Source organism: Mus musculus, chromosome 4 (genome assembly GCF_000001635.26).
Source record: "Mus musculus strain C57BL/6J chromosome 4, GRCm38.p6 C57BL/6J".
Lineage (NCBI taxonomy): Eukaryota > Metazoa > Chordata > Mammalia > Rodentia > Muridae > Mus > Mus musculus.
In genome coordinates this window covers 128,598,499-128,618,936 of record NC_000070.6, presented here as the reverse complement: position 1 = coordinate 128,618,936, position 20,438 = coordinate 128,598,499, and the positions used below count along the sequence as shown (strand labels likewise).

Sequence of the window (20,438 nt, the reverse complement as noted above, 5' to 3'; positions counted from 1 at the left end):
TGTGTGTGTGTGTGTGTGTGTGTGTGTGGAGGGGGGTTGGGGGTGAGGATGTAGCAGGCACAGAAGCCAGGGGTCTAACCACACTGCAGACTGTTCTAGTGGTGCGCAGCCATCATCCCAGCCCTGGGGGTGGAAGTAAGAGAATCAGAAGTTCAAAAGGAGTCTTAACAAACTGAGCTCGTGGGACAGCCTGGGCTGCACATAAAAAAGAAAGCAACAACAAGAAAAGAAACTCTGTTTGCTTTCTCCTAACAGGAAGTGAGACCCCCCCATCCCCCTACGTTGCCCTGGTGTCATTTCCCCTCCCTCGAAGCCTCAGTGCTAAGTATCTCCAAGTCGGCCTCCTCACTTCCCGGCTTCCACAGTGGCCCTTTGACGGTGCTCCCGGACCTTGCAGGTACTCTGAGGTGGATGAGAGTATTGGTAACCCGGAGGCATAGGAGTCTAAAGTCCTCTCAGCTCTGATTCCTCTGGTGTAGAGATGGGCAGGTACTGGCTGCTGCCAGGTCTCCTCCTTTCCCTGCCTCTGGTAACTGGGTGGAGCACTTCCAACTGCCTGGTGACCGAAGGCTCCCGACTGCCCCTGGTCTCCCGCTATTTCACATTCTGCCGCCATTCCAAGCTATCCTTTCTTGCTGCATGCCTCTCCGTGAGCAACCTGACACAGACCTTGGAAGTTGTACCTCGGACTGTGGAGGGGCTCTGCCTCGGTGGTACTGTGTCTACTCTGCTTCCAGATGCTTTCTCTGCTTTTCCTGGTCTCAAGGTCCTGGCACTGAGTCTGCACCTTACCCAACTTCTGCCAGGAGCTCTCCGGGGTCTGGGACAGTTGCAGAGCCTCTCTTTTTTTGACTCTCCTCTTAGGAGATCTCTCTTTCTACCTCCTGATGCCTTCAGTGACCTGATTTCCCTCCAGAGACTCCATATCTCTGGCCCTTGCCTGGATAAGAAGGCAGGCATCCGCCTGCCTCCCGGTCTGCAATGGCTGGGTGTCACGCTCAGTTGCATTCAGGACGTGGGAGAGCTGGCTGGTATGTTCCCAGATCTGGTGCAAGGTTCCTCCTCCAGGGTTTCGTGGACCCTGCAGAAGTTGGATCTGTCATCCAACTGGAAGCTGAAGATGGCTAGTCCTGGGTCCCTCCAGGGTCTCCAGGTGGAGATTCTGGACCTGACAAGAACACCACTGGATGCCGTGTGGCTGAAGGGCCTGGGACTTCAGAAACTCGATGTCTTGTATGCACAGACTGCCACGGCCGAGCTGGCTGCTGAGGCTGTTGCCCACTTTGAGCTGCAGGGCTTGATTGTGAAAGAAAGCAAGATAGGATCTATATCTCAGGAGGCTCTGGCTTCCTGCCACAGCCTGAAGACCTTGGGTCTTTCAAGCACTGGCCTAACCAAGCTTCCACCAGGCTTCCTGACTGCCATGCCTAGGCTTCAGCGACTGGAGCTGTCCGGAAACCAACTGCAGAGCGCCGTGCTGTGCATGAATGAGACGGGAGATGTGTCAGGACTCACGACTCTGGATCTGTCAGGCAACAGGTTGCGCATCCTGCCTCCAGCCGCCTTCTCCTGCTTACCCCACTTGCGAGAGCTGCTGCTTCGGTACAACCAGCTGCTTTCCCTGGAGGGATACCTATTCCAGGAGCTCCAGCAACTAGAGACCTTGAAGCTGGATGGAAACCCCCTGCTTCACCTGGGTAAGAACTGGTTGGCGGCTCTGCCTGCATTGACCACCCTTAGCTTGCTAGATACCCAAATACGGATGAGCCCAGAGCCTGGCTTCTGGGGAGCAAAGAATCTGCATACCTTGAGCCTGAAGCTTCCCGCTCTCCCTGCTCCGGCAGTATTGTTCCTGCCCATGTATCTGACCAGCTTAGAGCTTCATATAGCCTCAGGCACGACGGAGCACTGGACGCTGTCCCCAGCGATCTTTCCTTCCTTGGAGACCTTGACTATAAGCGGCGGGGGACTGAAGCTGAAGCTGGGGTCCCAGAATGCTTCTGGGGTCTTCCCTGCTCTCCAGAAGCTCTCCCTGCTTAAGAACAGCTTGGATGCCTTCTGCTCCCAGGGTACCTCCAACCTTTTCCTCTGGCAGCTCCCCAAACTTCAGTCCTTGAGGGTATGGGGTGCTGGAAACAGCTCCAGACCCTGCCTTATCACTGGGCTGCCCAGCCTACGGGAGCTGAAGCTGGCGTCGCTTCAGTCCATAACCCAGCCCCGTTCGGTGCAGCTGGAGGAGCTGGTGGGTGACCTTCCACAGCTCCAGGCCTTAGTGCTATCCAGCACAGGCCTCAAGTCACTGTCGGCTGCTGCTTTCCAGCGCCTGCACAGTCTCCAGGTCTTAGTGCTAGAATACGAGAAGGACTTGATGCTGCAGGACAGTCTGAGGGAGTACAGCCCTCAGATGCCCCACTATATATACATTCTGGAGTCAAACCTGGCCTGCCACTGTGCCAATGCGTGGATGGAGCCATGGGTTAAGCGGTCCACTAAAACGTACATATACATAAGAGACAATCGCTTATGTCCAGGACAAGACAGGCTCTCTGCTAGGGGTTCCCTTCCCTCCTTTCTCTGGGACCACTGCCCCCAGACGTTGGAGCTGAAACTCTTTTTGGCTAGTTCTGCCTTGGTGTTCATGCTAATTGCCTTGCCTCTCCTCCAAGAAGCCAGGAACTCTTGGATCCCCTACCTGCAGGCCTTGTTCAGGGTTTGGCTCCAGGGTCTGAGGGGTAAGGGAGACAAGGGGAAGAGGTTCCTTTTTGATGTATTCGTGTCCCACTGCAGGCAAGACCAGGGCTGGGTGATAGAGGAACTTCTGCCTGCTCTGGAGGGCTTCCTTCCAGCTGGCCTGGGCCTGCGCCTCTGTCTCCCCGAGCGTGACTTTGAGCCTGGTAAGGATGTAGTTGATAATGTGGTAGATAGCATGTTGAGCAGCCGTACCACACTCTGCGTGTTGAGTGGGCAGGCCCTGTGTAACCCCCGATGCCGCCTGGAGCTCCGCTTGGCCACCTCTCTCCTCCTGGCTGCCCCGTCCCCTCCAGTGTTGCTGCTAGTCTTCTTGGAACCCATTTCTCGGCACCAGCTTCCGGGTTACCACAGACTGGCTCGGCTGCTTCGAAGAGGAGACTACTGTCTGTGGCCCGAGGAAGAGGAGAGAAAGAGTGGGTTCTGGACTTGGCTGAGGAGCAGGCTAGGGTAGCCATAGCCAGCACTGGTGTGGGGTGGTGCATGTGAATTTTGGGGTGGGGTTGGGGGAAGGGAAGCAAGCCTGCCTGTCAAGGAGTTGGTGTGTTTGTAGGTGCAGGGTCGGGGACAGTGGGTCTAAGAGGCTGAAGTCAGCCTTTTGCAGCGCAGGAATCCACGTGCTGTGAACACAGGTTTTGGGGGGCCTGGAGGTTGAATGAGGAAAACTGAGAGATGGAAGGTGTCCGCGGGGTATGTGACATTCCCAAGATCTTCAAATCCTCAGTAAACTTGCTAAATTCATGAAATGCGTGGCATGGTTGAACTTTTTATTTAGTAGAAATGCAAGGGGCAGAAAGCAAAGCGGGAAATGAAGGTGGAAATTCATGGGCACGCTAGGAAGGAGGGAAGGCTTTCCTAAGCTACAGAACTTGGGGCCAGGTCAAGTTCAGCCTGACCTTCGTGCGCCAGTGGGTCTTTTTGCATCAAGTGCCATAGAGGCTGTTTAGTTTCACTTCTGTGCATGTGATAAAACACCCAGGCCAAATCAACTTAAAGGAAGAAAGGGTTTTTATTTGTTTGTTTGTGGTCCCCTCCTCAACAATTTCAGGTTGCACTCTGTCGAAGTGGGACGTCAAGGCAGAAATTCAAGGCAGGCTTGCTTGTTATTTCACACAGCATTATCGTCCAACCAAGGAGCTCACTTCACAGGCAAGAAGTACAGCAAGAACCATGGAGGTGCCACTTGCGAGCCGGCTTATGCTCAGCCTGCTTTCTTATCGGGTTCAAGGCCACTGCCTAGGATTGGTGTGGCTAACACTGGATGTGTTTCTCCAAATGACAATCAAGACAAGTCCTCCCACAGACATACCCCCAGGCCAATCTGTTCTAGGCAATTTCTCAGTTGCGATTTTCCTCTCAGGTGACTTTAGGCTATGACAGAGTTGACAGCTGAGGTCCAAACAACTGGGAGGCAGACAGATCATTTCTCCTTCCGGGAACACATGAAGCTGTGTTCTCATGTAGTGCATCCTCCTGAGCCTCAGAGAAACACCGTCACCCTGGATGCTCCAGCTGTATGGCACCAGCCACGTGTGGCTCCCAGAGCACCTCGCTCTCGAGAACCCTCGCCCCCGGGCCTTTGCACATTCTGCTTCCTTACGAACAACACCTTTCCCTGAGCACCTGCACAACAGCCTGTAAGGTTAAGCTCAGCCATCAGTCGCTTTCTCCAGAGGTCTGTGCTGAGCTCCCAGCCTGGGACAGCATTTTGGAAGAAAGTACTATATTAAGATTTTTCTCTTTTTCTCCTCCTCTCACCCCGAACCCCAGCCTAGCCTAGCTTTGGATCTCTCTAAGTAACCGAGGATGGCTCCGAACTCCCAATCTTCTTGCCTCCGAATTTCCAGTGCCAGGATTATGGGTGTGTGGATTATCTGGCCCAGCTTTATTTTTCTTTTTCTCTTCAAAATCGTACCTATCTCTGAAGCTAGATTGCCTACTTTTTAAACTATGTGGCTTTCGTATGTTAGTTTGTACCTCAGTTTCCTGCTCTGTAAAATGGAATAGCACCACCCCCCACCCCCAGTATTTTGTGAGACTTAAATGGGTTAATGTGATTGAAAGAATAAGAAAACCACCCAGTTTATCACACATGTGTTCAATAGGAGTTTATTATTACGGGACTGAATTCATAATCTATATTCGATGATAATAATCCATACTGTTCTTGACAAGGACCTGAGTTTGCACTAGCAACTCACTTTGGGGCAGGTGCTCATTACCACCTCTAACTCCAGCTCCAGGGAACCTGACGTCCTCTTCTGGTCTCAGAGTATACTGGCACTCATGTGAACATGCCAGACTTAACACATGCACGTAATTAAAAAAATAAGAATCCTAAAAAAATTAAAACGATGTTTTATATTACTACATTTGTATCATTTATAAGCAAATACTCATATGTTGGAAACATGTGCCCTGGAAGTGTGTTTTACGGCTAGGAGTACTTGATCCTGTGAGTTTGGAGACTGGGTCCTGAAGCAAAGACGAAGACTGATGTCTTTATCCTCAGAGCCTAGTCCTGTCAGCGGAAAAGATTCACATTGGCAAATGCAGCATGCCGCCAAAACAGGCAGAACCCGAGGTTTATTCTGGCTGGGATTTGGTCTCTTAGGGATTATTTTATTTTATTTTTTTAAATTTCCACTTCTAAAAGGCTAGGTTTTAATTAGACAAAGGCAAAGAGACATCTTACAATCCCAGGCTGGATTTAGGGTGAGGTGCGCCCTCTTGTGACCTAATAGCATATTTCTCTTTCTGCGCACTAGCTCCGTTTGTTTCAGCTCCTTAGGATAGAATGGCTGATGTGGAGGTCTCACAGGTCCCTGCAAAAGTGTCTTTCCACTTTCAGACGCAAACACTCTATCCAACACACTCAGCCCACTCAGCCCTCCTTACGGTGTCAATGTTTACCCAAGTCCTTAGCTTCTTCTTCATGAAATGTCAGGCAGCAAGCAATGTAACTTCTGGGGTTTTAGGATTTCAAATTCCAGCCTTGGTACTTACTGTGCATATGATTTTGAGCAGGCTAATTTATTTATATCTCTAAGCTTCCATCCTTTTCATAAAATGGGGTAACAGTACCAACCTCACAGAGCTTCGGGAACAATTGAACAAGGTGTACTAATGTAACCTGTTAATACCAGCACACTACATACGCTAAGTAAATCACTGATATATTAAGCAATGAATCAGAAGCCGGGTGGCAGTGGTGCAGAGGCAGAGGCAGAGGCAGGTGGATCTCTTGAGTTTGAGGATAGCCTGGTCTACAGAATGAGTTCGAGGACAGCCAGGATTACACAGAGAAACCCTATCTCAAAAAACAAAATAAAACAAAACAAAACAAGTCAGAATATAATTTCTTTTCTTTCTTTTTTTCTTTTTAGTTTTTTTTTTTTTTTTTTTGAGACAGGGTTTTATGTGTAGCCCTGGCTGTCCTGAAACTCACTCTGTAGACCAGGCTGGCCTTGAACTCAGAAATCCGCCTGCCTCTGCCTCCCAAGTGCTGGGATTAAAGGCATGCGCCATCACTGCCCGGCTAGAATATAATTTCTAGCTAAGGAATTTGAAGTGAGTTACTAAAACTAAGATGTAGAATTCCCCCAAATGCAATACTAGCTGACGTAGTGAGCCCTTTCCCAATGCTAGCTACTGTCAAATTTGCTCAAGTTTCATGGGTCTCAATAGAAATAATAGCCAGTAGTCGTTCAACCTTATGAACGCCAGGAGGGAGACAAGCTCTTCACAAACTTTGCATATTTTTTTCCCAACAACACTCAAAGGAAGATTTCAGTATTATTACACCCATTCTCCAGACGAGGAAACTGAAGCCTTAGCAGTTTAGGGGAGTATCTTAGTTTGGGATTTCCATTGCTATAAAGAGACACCATACACCAAGGCAACTTTTATAAAGGACAACCTTTAATTGGGGCTGGCTTACAGGTTCAGAGGTTCAGTCCATTATCATCATGTCTGGAAGCATGGCAGCATCCAGGCAGGCATGGCGCTGGAGGAGCTGAGAATTCTTTTTTTTTTAAAAGATTTATTTTATTAATATATGTAAGTACACTGTAGCTGTCTTCAGACACTCCAGGAGAGGGCGTCAGATCTTGTTGTGGATGGTTGTGAGCCACCATGTGGTTGCTGGGATTTGAACTCTGGACCTTTGGAGGAGCAGTCAGGTGCTCTTACCCACTGAGCCATCTCACCAGCCCGGAGCTGAGAATTCTACACCTTGTTCTGAAGGCAAACAGAAGACTCTTTCCAGGCAGCTAGGAAGAGCGTCTTAAAGCCCACCCCCACAGTGACACACTTCCTCCAACAAGGCCACACCTCCTCATAGTGCCACTCCCTGGGCCAAGGATATTCAAGTCACCACAGGGAGGTAGCACAATTGATAAGGTACCTGCCACATGTTCAATAAGGGTCTCAGTTCAGGTCCTCAGCATTCATATAAAAGCCAGGAGTGTCAGTGCCATAGGTAACGCCTGTACTGGCAAGTGGGATGGGGAGGCAGAGACAGGCAGATTCCCAGAGCTCATGGGTTAGCTAACCTAGCTGGATCCTTCAGTTCAGTAAGAGACCCTCACTCTAGTAATCAGGGTGGAGAATGCTCCAAAAAGGGCATTCATTTTGACCTCAGGCCTCCACAGGCACATGCACCTGCATGCACAGTGCATCTATCCACACAAACATGTTTACAAAAGAGGCGTTTGGAGTTTGCTGGAGGCTTTGCAGCTAGGGAGTATCAAGGCATAGATCCCACATTGAAAGCAAGTGGCTGGACTCCATGTTTTACCTACATATTATCTTTAATCTCCCAGGAACCTACCCTGAGATGGAGGTTTTGTTCTGTCACCTAAATTTTACAGCTGAAAAAAAAAAAAGACAATCGTGATGGAGTTGTTTGTTTGTTCAAGGACATACAGATGGGATGTATGAATTGGGGTTTGAATCTATGGCTGACTGACTACAAGACCCACATTTCCAGCTTCCTATTAGATGGCTCATACCTCAAGAGTATTTACAGTGTTTATCATAGGGTTTCTATTGCTATGACAAAACGCAGTGACCAAAGCAACTTGGGGAAGAAAGGGTTTATTCGGCTTACACTTCCACGTTGTAATCTGTCACTGGAGGGAGCCAGGATAGGAACTCCCACAAAGCAGGAACCTGGAGGCAGGAGCTGATGCAGGGGCCATGGAGGAAACGCTGCTTACTGGCTTGCTCAGTCTGCTTTCTTACAGAACCCTAGACCACCGGCCCAGGGGTAGCCCCACCCACAATTGCCTGAGCCCTCCACTATCAATCATTACGAGAAAGTCCCGCAAGTTCTCCCATAGTCCCTCTTATGAAGGCATCTTCTTCACGGAATCTCTCTTTTCTCTGATGACTCAAGCTCGTGTCAAGTTCGCATGAAACTAGCCAGGACCGTGGAACAAAGCAACTAAGTATTACACTAAGATTATTCAGCTACAGGGATTAACGTGTTTCTGACACCCAGGGATTCAAACTCCGTAAGACTAATTTACATAAAAATGGCTAGTATCTGCTATCTATAGTTGGATCCTGGATCCGAATTAACAGTTCTAGGTTTATTGCCTCACTGATGCCTCACATAAACCTGTCACATGAATGCTATTATTCTTACTTCACAAGTGAAGAGGTGAGATATAGAACTCTGCCAAACCACTCAACTAAGTTGTGAATTTGTGAATTTGAAATTGTAGTTACAACAGACAAACTCTCTCTTGCCCAATAGATGGTCACTGTATTCACCCTCTTTCCTTTTTTTATTATTTTTCCCTACTCTCTCCAGCTCAACCCAGGGGGCCCCACGCTTCTTCAGTAGACCCCGACCCCACGCCCTTCTAATCTAGACTCCACCCAGTAGGCGGCACCGTCACCGCAGAACCAATGGAAGAGAATAGTATCGAGCTACACCCCCCCAGGCATTGGCCCTGCAAGATTTGTTCCGGTACCAGAGCGCCTGAGAAGATGAGGCACTCATTGGCTGACGTCATCTGAGAGGCGGCCGATAGAGGAGTGGCCACCGGTGCTCGCGCGTTGCCTTTTGGGAGTTGTGGTCTCAGAGATCGGGTTCCAGGGCTGGCGGCGCTGGGACTATGCGTCCCAGCATCCCCTGCAAGAGCCCGGGAGCACTTCCGGCCTGTTGAGAAGTGGGTGTCTCTGTGGGTGAGTCTGGGTGGCGGATGGGGTGCAGTTGAGAATCAGGCGCTGGGCTGGAGGCTTTGGAGGTGGTGGTACCCGCGGGGGAGGGGAGCTGGGAAGGTGAGAGGGGAAAGCAAGCATCGTGGCGTGTGTGTGTGTGTGTGTGTGTGTGTGTGTGTGTGTGTGTGTGTCGGGGCGGGAGTGCGGGCGGGCAGAGGCTGCAGCGTGTGGAGATGGGCAGGGTCACCGAGGGGTCGGGATGAAGAGTGAGTTGGAGAGGCGGGCAGTGAGACGGGTCTTACCGAGGTCTGTGGGTAAGGTGGTAGAGATGCGTTTTGGCTGTGAGGGGAAGTTACCTTAGGGTCTAGAAAAGCACAATCAAGGGAAGAGAGAACTCAAGGGCCCTGGCAAAGAAGTGAAGAGGCCCTGAGCGGAAAGTCTGACCTTAAAATAGTGCTTCATTCTCGACACCTGCGTTCATGTCATCTGTGACGGGACTGGCTATTGTGTTCAATCCCAAACCTGTACTTCTTTCCTCATAACTGATAGAAGTGAAAGGCATCTTTATCTACTGACCCGCCCACCCTCGACTGACCCGCCCACCCCTGCTGACCCGCCCACTGACCTACTTGTTTTACCAGCTGATTCCACCTGCGCCTGCATTCTTCTTCATCCACGCCGTTTGCTGTACACTGTTCGAGGCTTGCCATTTCTTTAGTATCTCTTAAAATGACCTCTGTCTTCCGGGAGCCTCTGCAGAAGTGTCCACATTTTCATTTCTCCAACTCGGAGAAACATTGCAGCTAGTGTGATCTGTTGAAACCCTCAACTGTATACCTTCCGTTTGTTCTCCAGCTTGGAATCCATCCCTGGCATGCAACACGTGTTGAATGGAATCTGATCTAGTAGATTCTTCATAATGCTCTTTGCAGCCCACTTTTCCCATACTGCACGCTCCGGGGCTGCCAAGGTGTTTCCCATTCTCCAGGTGGGCCATTTTGCTTCTCTACTATTTCATAGCCTGCCTCTCTGCTGTAACCTCCCTCCCCCATTCTCTCTGCGTTGTACTCAAGAACCAAATCAACAGTTCCTTAAGCAAATTGCCACCTCCAACTTCCCAGCTCCCAAATCACACTTTCTTTATGACATTGGATTAATATAATTATCTGTGACTTTTAAATTTATTAATTATCATTATTATTATTTGTCTCTTCCACTAGATAGCTTCATCAGGGCAGGCAGTGTCTGGATCATCTCCATTTTCTTTGGTCCAGCCCAGAACAGCAGACATCTAATGTAGATCCAGCAAATGAGTAAAGACTTGGTGAATGTGGGCTAAAGACTCTCAGGGGGAGCTTTGTTAGACCACGTTTGAAAATGGCTACGGACTTCCAGGGCTGTGAGCTTCAATCTTCTTCCTGACATCGATATCTGCTGGGAGCTGAGGTTGTTGGGGGCTTAAGGACAGTGTTGGCCAACACATAGGGATGCATACAGCGGCTTCCTTTACCTGAGGCCCGGCAGCCATTGCTAATTGATCACAACATATATCCATATGGAGCTCATTTCTCAGCAGACTCCTCTAGGTAGCTTCCCCCATGATGGAGGATGGTCGGCTAAGTGAGGCCTATCTGCCACCCCCAGTTCCAGTCCTTAGATGCGAGTCTCCCCTCTTACAGCCATAGATTGCATAGTTAGCCCAGTAGGACTGACAACCATTGGGAGCTCCCAGCTGCTTAGAGGATCCCAACCAATCTGGTCCTCTCTCTGGACCGAGGGAGCATCTTCTCTCCTCCTCTGTTGTCACAGGAGTGGGTGGAGGGGGGGGGGGAACTTAGCTCCGCATTCACATCCAGTACCCAGTTGCCAAGGCCCCGCTCAGCTTCCCTGTGGTAAAGTGGAACAACTTAAAAAAAAAAAGGTTTTTGTTTTTTTGTTTTTAAATTAAATGTGAGAATTTTATACAGTGAATTCTGGTGGCCCTGATTTTGATTGAGTACCCTTTCATCATTTGGGGACTCTGCACCCCTCCTAAGTCTTTCTGGGAACTGGAAGTGAAACCTTTGTGATTTATTTATTCAGACTTCTGTCTGGAATAATGCTGTAGGAAAGACACGCTGCTTCCATTCAGTGCCAAGAAAGGCTCACAAAAAGAAAAGCAGGCGGGGAGTAGCGGAGACATGAGGAGTAGCACCACAAGAGGAGACATAGTGGCAGCCCACGTGGGGTGAAGTCCCTCACGTGTCTGAAGCAATTCTGGCCGTTGCCAGCATGTGAACTCTAGAGGTCTGGTTTCTCTTGGAGAAGACTGAAGAACCGGGGACGTCCTGGGCTCGCCGTCCTCTTAGGGCTCCACGATGGGTCACAGTCCCTGCCCGTATTTACTTTTTCCGTTTCAGGCTCGCTGCCTGCTTATTCTATTCTTGTTTCACAAGTTAGCCTGTGATAAGAGCTGGGTAGGACAGGAGGCTGTCTGACCTGCACGGTGTGACACAGCAGCTAAGAGGCAGAAGTCTCACTCTTCCATGGATGTTCTTGTCTGTCTCCCGTGGCATGATTCTAGCAGGTAGGAGGATGTGACGGGATTACGGAAAATGGTGGGAGACTAACCTGGGCCTAGGTCCTAGCTCAGACACTTGGTGGGTTTAGGACTTTTTCTCCCCCCTCTCTCTTTTCCCCCCTCTCCCTACCTTCTCTCTTTGAGAAGTTCTGTTTCTCTCTATACATCATAGCTTGGGAGTCCTTTGTTAAGGACTCAGTGAGCACTCAGTCTTGGCATAAGCTCAGGTTTTCTAGTGTGACCACGAGGCAGAAGAATTGGAGACAGCCCGTTTCCATTCTGGTCTTCCTGGGTCATGGGTGTTATAGGTCAGTGACGGTCCCTCTACTTCCTTGTCTGGAGGATTCTGTGCAAATCTAGATGGAGAATGTTTAGGACTGTACTTAGTGTGGATAAAAGGCACCTCTTGGAGGCCTCGGTGTATCTCTGGAGGCCTCAGGGCTGGAGAATGCTCTTGCCACGCTCCTGACTGACAGTGTGGACCTCCCTTCCCCCACCGTAGTCTAGGCCATATGGATAGATCGATATATGATTCTGACAAGGGTTTCTTCCATTTGTTTGAAATGAACTTTTGAGGTTTTTCGGATCTCTCTCCCCCAGAAGATGTCCTCGGCTCTGGCTTGGTGACTGGTGGCGTCATTGCCTGGCGGGTGTCTCCTTTATGCAGGAGTGTAGGAGTCTTTGCTTGCCAACTTACTGTCTGTTCCTAGACTGTAACTTTGTGAAGGCTGAAGGGACTTTCTGTCCCAGCCACTGTTGGATCTGTAGCTCCCGGTACAGTGCAGGGCATATGGTGGGTATTCTGTGAATGCCTGACAGGTTACTCCTTGTGTATGACAGTGACAGATTGTGTGTTTGGATTAGTGTGTTGGGAAAATGTGTGTTAAAAAAAGTTATGAAACATTAATTCTTCAATATAAATCATGGACATTCTAGACTTTTGATGTAACAGATTTACATATTTAATACAAGACAACAAAATCTCTAATGGCACTGGTATTTGTTGTCTATGAGGCTGGGTCCCATACTGGCCTGGTATACCTCAGTGCAGTGGCACTGTCCATTGTAGGGGTGGGTGGCTGCAAACCATGGGTGAGCATTTATCTCAGAGCCATGTATCAGCTGCTTTGGGAGGAGCAGGGATGGTGGCCGGGCATGATAGAGCACACCAAGGAATGCCTGGAGGAAGTGACATGTAGCCACATGTAGCAGAGGGATAGCCAGAAGTAGCCCGGTGGCCCTGTGTTCTCTAAGCATCTTCCTACGTACATGGAAGTCTTTTTGGCCAGTCTCTATCTTTTTGTTTTTGCTTTTGTTTTTTGAGACAGGGTTTCTCTTTGTAGCCCTGGCTGTCCTGGAACTCACTCTGTAGACCAGGCTGGCCTGGAACTCAGAAATCCGCCTGTCTCTGCCTCCCAAGTGCTGGGATTAAAGCGTGCGTCACCACGCCCGGCTTCAGTCTCTATCTTTTGTTACCCTTGCCTCTACCCATCCTAGTCAGATGGCCCAGAATACCAGATGCTGCCATCCTTTGCCTCTGGTCCTGCTGTGCCATTCCTACTTGGATGCAGCCAGTGGCCTCCTGTTGGGTGTGTCTTATGCCATTAGACTTTCGACGACTAGCTTGTTTTCTAAGAGAACCCAGTATGGGTGTCATCAGAGAGGCTGTACCTCCATAGGTGCCAACGTGCACGTGTCTCCACAGAGTGTAATAAAAGATAGTGCCACGGGAAGGTGGGAGTCGGGGAGAGAGGAATCTTTTTGATGTGGGCAGGCCACCAGTTGTCCTTTGGCTAGTGTGCTCCGGTCCTCATGAGCTCACAACATCACTGTCTGCTTTGTTTTCTCCATGCACTGAGTACTGTGCTAGAGCCTTCAGAAGCTGTGGTCTGGGCACTGTGGTTATTACAATAGGGTGATCATGGTTGCAAGGGAGAGCATGAGATGCCACAAAAGCTGGTGACCAAGGACAAGTCTTGTATCAGGGAGCATGTAGTTTTTGTGGAGCTTGCCACAAAAGATGGCAACTAGGATTTTATTGTTTATTTGCTTTATGTATGTATGTATGTATGTATGTATTTATTTTTTGCTATTGTAGCTCAAGCTGGTCTTAAACTTAGAATCTTCCTGCCTCGGCCCCCTGATTGCTGGGGAAGGTACATTTGGTTTTGACCCATTGAATATGAGGTATCTAGAGGACAGTCAAGTGGAAATGTTGGAGCCATGAGCTATGCAGACAGCTTTGGCTGGAGTTTCGAGAAACTTCAATTTAGAGATGGTGAATGATATCTGGTGTGTGGGGTGACTGGAGAGTGAGGGGGGGATTTTGCCAGATGACCATCCCTAGACGAGGACCAAGGCTCAAGTTTCAGAAGGCAGGTCTCATGGAAAAGGTGACCCTCTTGGGGTCCGGCTTTGGGGAAGGTTGGCTTTGGAACCTGGTGTAGAAGGGAGGAAGGCCAAACTAGGGTCAAAGCCCAGAGGTCCAGGGTTCTTGGATTAAACATTTAGGCATGTCCCAAAAGATGTAGCATGGTGCTGTCTTCTTGTAAAGGGAACTGGGTGCTGACATTGGTGCCTGATCACGGTCTCACTTCCTGCCCTTTGCAAAGCAGTGTCTCAGAGAAGCCTCAGAGACACTTCCACAGACTTCCACAGAGGTTGTGGAAGGTATGAGAGAGGCGAAGGAAGCAGTGTTCCTGGGTCCTCTCCCTCACCGTGCCCTTTGTCTTTCTACCTTCACAGTCTTGGGGAGCTGTCCCCGCCAACCCCCAGGAGCCCCTTGAAGGACACATTGTCAATGCAGGAAGCAGCCAGATGAGACAGCTCCGCTGAAGTGAAGCACCCGGGCCAGATGATGGCTGTGGCCTCACCTCCGCCAGAGCCGGAAGACCTCCTGATTGTGAAGCTGGAGGAGGACTCGTGGGGATCAGACTCCAGACCCGAGAAGGAGAGCCACAGCCCCGTCCCTGGCCCCGAGGTTTCCCGCCGGTGTTTCAGGCAGTTCCGATACCGGGATGCAGCTGGACCCCATGAGGCCTTCAGCCAGCTCTGGGCGCTCTGCTGTCGTTGGCTGAGACCTGAGCTTCGCCTCAAAGAACAGATCCTGGAACTGTTGGTGCTGGAGCAGTTCCTGTCCATCTTACCCAGGGAGGTGCAGACCTGGGTGCAGGCACGACACCCCGAGAGCGGAGAGGAGGCGGTGGCCCTGGTGGAGGATTGGCACCGAGAGGCCTGGGCTGCCGGACAGCAGGTGAGGCTAATAGTCTGATCTCTAAGAAGCTGGCTAGGCAAGATAGCAGGCCTGAGGTTGAGTTAATAATTGCCCCCAAATTGCCATAATAGCCATCATTGAGCACCTACCGTTTCCTGAGCCCTGCCGTGTAGCAGGTAGTATTCCAACCGTTTGACTTGCTTAATTCATTTAATTCTGCCACAGATTAATAAGGTGGGTCGGTACTATTAGCCTAATTTTACTAGTGAGGAAGTGGAGGCAAAGAACGGATAGATAATTTGTTCAAAATCACCAGCTACTGGATTATAGAGGCAAGATTTGCACTTGGCAAGGCCTGACAATGGTGTGTGCCTAGCCACCATTGAGACTGCCTCCCTGTACCATTCAGTGTGCCTCCTCTGTATTATACTGGATGTTCAACCCAGTCATCACCCGTACCGGGATCTCTTTGGATGCTTACAGCAGCCCATAGACAGAAATAGTTTTACCTTCTCCATTTTGCAGTGTAAGGTTCTAAGACTCAGAGGGTTCATGGAGGTCACTTGGAAATGGAACCAGAGCCTAAACGCCCCATCTCTGGGTTTCAAGGTCATGCATGCCTTTTCTACTACAGAACTAGCGCCTCATCTGCAAATGTGCCGTTCAAATGCCTCCAAGGGTGAGGCTCAGGTGAGCACCCACGGTGCTTCAGGCCCTGTTCTGAGCCTCTCACATGTGCACCTCATTCAGTCAGCCACTGGGTGCTGTCTTTCAAGTGAGCTAACAGCAAGGTAAGTAACTTGTCTGAATTTGTGAGTGGTAGAGCGGAAAAGGGGAGGGGCCTTACGGATCCCACCTCTGGAGCTTCAGCAGTTTCCAAGCAGCTCTCAGAGCCTATGATGTCATGTGTCATTTTCCTATGGCCCAGAATTAGGATCCTGCTTGCCGCTGCCTTGTAGAGTCAGCCCCTGTAGCCGGCTTCAGGCTAAGGGGCCCTTTCGGAACTTGCACCTCAAACCCTTTTGGCTCTGCACTTGTTACAGTCAGGAATCCCCATGGCCTCGTACTCGACCACACTTGGTTGTGAGGATTCTGTGTTTGAGAATACGTATGCTGTGAATGACAAGGTTCTCTGTCCATTTAAACTGTAAAGCTCTGTACAGATGAGAGAGTCAGGCGAGGGAGGGCCAAGGTTGATGGCTCTGCTCCTGGGCTCCTTTACAAACTGACAGGAAGCTGTCATTTCCCATCAGAGAACAGAGCTTGAACACATGCCTCTTAGTAGACATCCCCACTCCCTCTACCACCTTCCCAGACCCATGCTCTGTCTTTCAAGAAGCCTTAAGTGTCAAAGAAACAATGGAAGCCTTGGGATTTGACCTGGAGGATGGGGGACGTGAGACCCCTGAGATGGGGGACGTGAGACCCCTGAGATGGGGGACGTGAGACCCCTGAGATGGGGGACGTGAGACCCCTGAGATGAGGACTGACTTAAGGTGTTTTCAATGCTCCATCTGTGAAATGAGAAGGCAGACGAGGCTAGTTTTTCAAGTGATACCCCTGTGAGGTGGCCAAAGGTTGAACCCCTCTAAAATAGAGAGAAGACATAAAACAATGGTGTTCTCTCTGGTCCCCCTTGTCCATGACCTCCACTTTTACTCTCCAGCTTCTCTGCCTGCTCCTGGGTCCTCACGTAGTGGTACACAGGGGAGCGCCTCCCTTCTTCAGTGCATGCGCCACACCTCGTAGCCTTGTGCTGCAATCCTCTCTGAGTCGTCGTCCTCCTCTCTGGAGGCAAAACCCAATTCTTCATGAGAGGATGAAATTTATGAGCCTCACCCTGTGGTCAGTGCCTTCATTCAGGGCTAAAACCCTCAAAGGGATCTTTGAGTACCACTGTCTTACAATCTTTAGCTTATTTCGTCTGGAACCCCACTCTTCATCAGGTATTCTGATGAAGTGTTCATTATTTGAACCGAGTTTTTAGGTTCAAAATTGAGCAGCGAGTATGGTGTTCTCAGATGTAGTCTCCATCACGGTCATCATCCCCTATCAGAGTAGAGCGGTCATTACCCCAGTGAGCCCCCACCAACATCATCACCCCTCAGCGTGTGCATGCCACACTGAGCCTCACTGCTGGAGGTATGTGTCGTATGGATTTTGGCAGGCACATGAAGACATGTGTCTGCTATTAGGGTGTCTCACGTAGTCGCCTAACTCCCTCAACGGTCCTGTGTGTTCTGTGTACTGATTCCTTTCCCTCCTAATGTCTAGTAACCATTCATCTTTCTACTGTCATGTAGAGCGGCCCTTCCCTGAATGCCACAGAGGTGGAGCCACACAGTCTGTGATCTTTGTGCTTAGGCTTTTTTTCTTTTCTTACTAAGTGATGCATGCTTAGTGTTCTTCCATGGCTTGAGAATTGCTTTTCTTTTGAGCACTGAATTCTGTTCTGTTGTCTGGGATGTACCAGTTCCTCCAGTCCAGACAGAAGGATGTCTTGGTTGTGTCTCTGTTGGCAGATATGATTGACAGCACTGTAAGTGTCACATGTATGTTTTTTGTGTACACATAAGTTTTCAGGCCATTTGGGTAAAACTGAAGGATTGCGTTGTTGGATCACATGGCAAAGGGATGTTTTTGTCTTATAAGAAACTGTTGGAGCTGGTGATGGTGGCGCATGCCTTTAATCCCAGCACTTGGGAGACAGAGGCAGGTGGATTTCTGAGTTTCTGAGTTCGAGGCCAGCCTGGTCTACAAAGTGAGTTCCAGGACAGCCAGGGCTATACAGAGAAACCCTGTCTGGAAAAACTAAAAAAAAAAAAAAAAAAAAAAAAAAAAGAAACTGTTGGACTGTTTTGGAACGTGGCCCTACTATTCTCCATCTTCCGTTTTGCTGGCAGTGAGCATGAGTTTCTGTGGTTTTGTGTTTGGATGCCAGGCATTCTGGTAGTTGTGAAGTGGTCTCACATTTTAATTTGTCATTTCTTATATGTGTTGATGGGTACACATGTGGGCGAGTTTGTATGCACATGTTAGAGGCCACAGGTTGATGTCAGGGGTCTACCTCAATAGTTTCTTATTAGTTAGTTCTGAGTGGTTACTTACTGAGCCTGTTGTTTACTGATTGGCTAGAGTTGCTGGATAGTGAGCTCCAGGGATCCTCCTGCAGCCTCCTCCCTTGGGCTGGGATGACAGGTGCACACTGTTTTTACCTGGGTGCTGGGAATCTGAACTTAGGTCCTTATCCTGCTGTGGCAAGCACTTTACTTACTGAGCCTTCTTCCTACTACCCAATTTCTTAATGATTATAAATACCTTGTCGTATGCTTGGTTGGCATCTATAAGTCTTTGGTGAGGAGTCTGGGTTATTTTGGTCCTTTTGCCTCTCCTTATAAGCTAAGAATGGATGTTAAACAAAGATCTAACAAAAATTCTCAATAAAATACTTACAAAACAAATTCAGAACACATCAAAAATACCATCTACCACAGTCAGGCCAGCTACATCCCAGAGACAGAGGGATGGCTCAACAGTAAATAAATGTAGTCTTGCACATAAATTGATTTAAGAGCAGAAAACACAGGATCATCTATCTCATATGCAGAAGAGGCCTTTGTGGAACTCCAACATCCCTTCATAATAAGAGTTCTAGAGAATGGGACAGGGGACATATCTCAACATAATAATGGGTATAATACAAGCCCACAGCCAACATCAAACTAAATGGAATATTTTCACTGAAATCAGGAATAAGACAAGACAAACATATCTCCTCTTTCCTTTCCTGGTCAATATAGTGGTTGTATTCTTAGCTAGAGCAGTAAGACAGGAGAGAGAGAAGCAAATAGGAAAGGAAAAGGTCAAAATGTCTAATTCATAGCTGGTAAATACATTAAAAAAACTATTAGGATAAAAAAGGACAAAAATCAGCTTCCTATATGCAAACAGCAAACACTAGAAAGAAATCAGGGAATCATTATTCACAATTACCACCCCCCCCCAAAAAAGACCAACAACCTTGGAATAAATTTAATCAAGAAACTGAAAAACTTGTACAATGAAAACTTTAAGACAATGAAGAAATTGAAGAACATACCAGAAGATGGAAAGACCGTCCATGCTCATTGCTTGGTAGGGTTAATATTGTGAAAATGGTCATTATACTGAAAGCAATCTACAGATTCAATAAAGTCCTCATCAAAAGCCCAACACAGTTCTTCATAGAAATAGGAAAAAAAAATCTTAAATTTATATGGAAACACAAAAGACCCAGGATAGCTAAAACCATGCTGACTAATAAAACACTGGAGATTTGCACTTCTGCTTTCAGATTATACTACAGAGATATAGTCATAAAACCAGCATGGTTCTGGAATTCAAGCCCACACATTTGATAAGTGGGACAGAAATGAGGACCTGGATAAAAAGCCCACACTTCTACAGCCACCTGATTTTGACAGAGAAGCAAAAAAGTACACACTGGGGAAAAGACAGCTGTCTCAGTCACTGTTTGATTGCTGTGCAAAGATACCACGACCAAGGCAACTTGTAAAGGGAAGCTACAGTGTCAGAGGGCTCTTCCATGACCATCATGGGTAGGAAGCAAGGTGGTGTGTAGGCATGGTGCTGGAGCAGCAGCTAAGAGCTTACATCCTGATCTGCAGGATGGAGGCAGAGAGACAATGAAGCTGTGGCAAAGGATATTTGATCACATTGTGAACCCCAAGACTGTGAACTGTAAAAACCCTGTTTCTAATTGTGGTGTGGTATAGCTCAGCCTTTGATCCTAGAGCTCTCTGCTTACTGTGGACAAGTGCTTGTGGTGCGGCTCAGCCCTAGCACACACCTGTAAGCCAAGAGCTACATAAAATCAACCCTAGGTCAAGGGGCAGAGCTAGTAACCAGCCCACGGGGAATGAACATAAGCAAACTGAACCAAGAGTCTTTTGAATTGAAGGGCATTTAAAACAGTGTGGAGAAGGAGAGCTTTTTCCTTCTGGGAGGTCAGTGGGGTAGGAAGGTTGGCTGGGTTCTTTCTCCGCCTCTCTGAGCTAGCCTGCGTTCACCACGGTATCTGGCTCCCGAGGCTTCATTTGGCAAAATCGAATGGCTGGGATTTTTTAATTAACAACAAGACTGGGCCCACTGTGGGCTTTTAAAACCTTAAAGCTCATCTCCCCATGATATATCTTCTCCAACAAAGCCATACCTCCTACTGCTTCTTGAACAGTCCACCAACTGGGAACCAGACATGCAAATATATGAGCCTATGGGGCTGTTCTCATTTGAAACACCACAATAGCATCAGCAGCACATGGTGACGGTTGAACCGGATAGCTTGCATGTAGAAGAAAGAGCTAGATCTCTCACTCTACACAAAACTCAAGTCCACATGGATCAAGGACCTCAGCATAAGGCCTGATAACTTGAGTCTGTCAGAGGGGAAAGTGGGGGTGGGTCGGGGGGGTATGCTGTCTGCATCACAGGCATTACGATTAACATTTGACAAACGGGACCTCATGAAACTAAAGAGCTTCTGTACAGCCAAGGACATCATCATCTGAGTGAAGAAACAGCCTATAGGACGGGGACAAAACCGTAAGGTTATACATCTGAGAGAGGGTTAGTATGTAGACTTGACAGCAAACAAAACGAAACAAAACAAAACAACTCCACAAAACCCTAGACATCAAATAGACAAAACCCAATTAAAATCCGGAACATGGAACTATACAAAGAATT

General features: G+C 48.6%; 2 protein-coding genes across 11 annotated transcripts in view; both read left to right on the top strand.

Annotated features, from left to right (window-relative positions):
• The first annotated feature begins 317 nt into the window (after positions 1-317).
• Positions 318-3,491, top strand: Tlr12 (toll-like receptor 12). The gene has a single exon (NM_205823.2). The coding sequence runs from the start codon at positions 482-484 to the stop codon at positions 3,200-3,202; it is 2,721 nt and encodes a 906-aa protein (NP_991392.1). The 5' UTR covers positions 318-481; the 3' UTR covers positions 3,203-3,491.
• Positions 3,492-8,783: 5,292 nt separating this feature from the next.
• Positions 8,784-20,438, top strand: part of Zscan20 (zinc finger and SCAN domains 20) — a 31,484-nt gene continuing 19,829 nt past the window's right edge. Inside the window, exons 1-4 of one of the 10 annotated variants that reach the window (XM_011240545.3) lie at positions 8,784-8,943; positions 9,775-9,907; positions 10,140-10,664; positions 14,509-14,732. In XM_011240545.3, coding sequence (XP_011238847.1) covers positions 10,577-10,664; positions 14,509-14,732 — 312 coding nt within the window. In that variant the 5' untranslated portion in view covers positions 8,784-8,943; positions 9,775-9,907; positions 10,140-10,576. Of the gene's footprint in view, positions 9,040-9,774; positions 9,908-10,139; positions 10,665-10,778; positions 11,486-14,224; positions 14,733-20,438 lie in introns of those variants that run through there. The other 9 variants (XM_011240542.3, XM_006503131.2, XM_011240544.3 and 6 more) reach the window with 9 other exon arrangements.

Excerpts from the sequence above, each read along its gene's own strand:
- Tlr12 (NM_205823.2), top strand. The coding sequence starts at position 482 with ATGGGCAGGTACTGGCTGCTGCCAGGTCTCCTCCTTTCCCTGCCTCTG.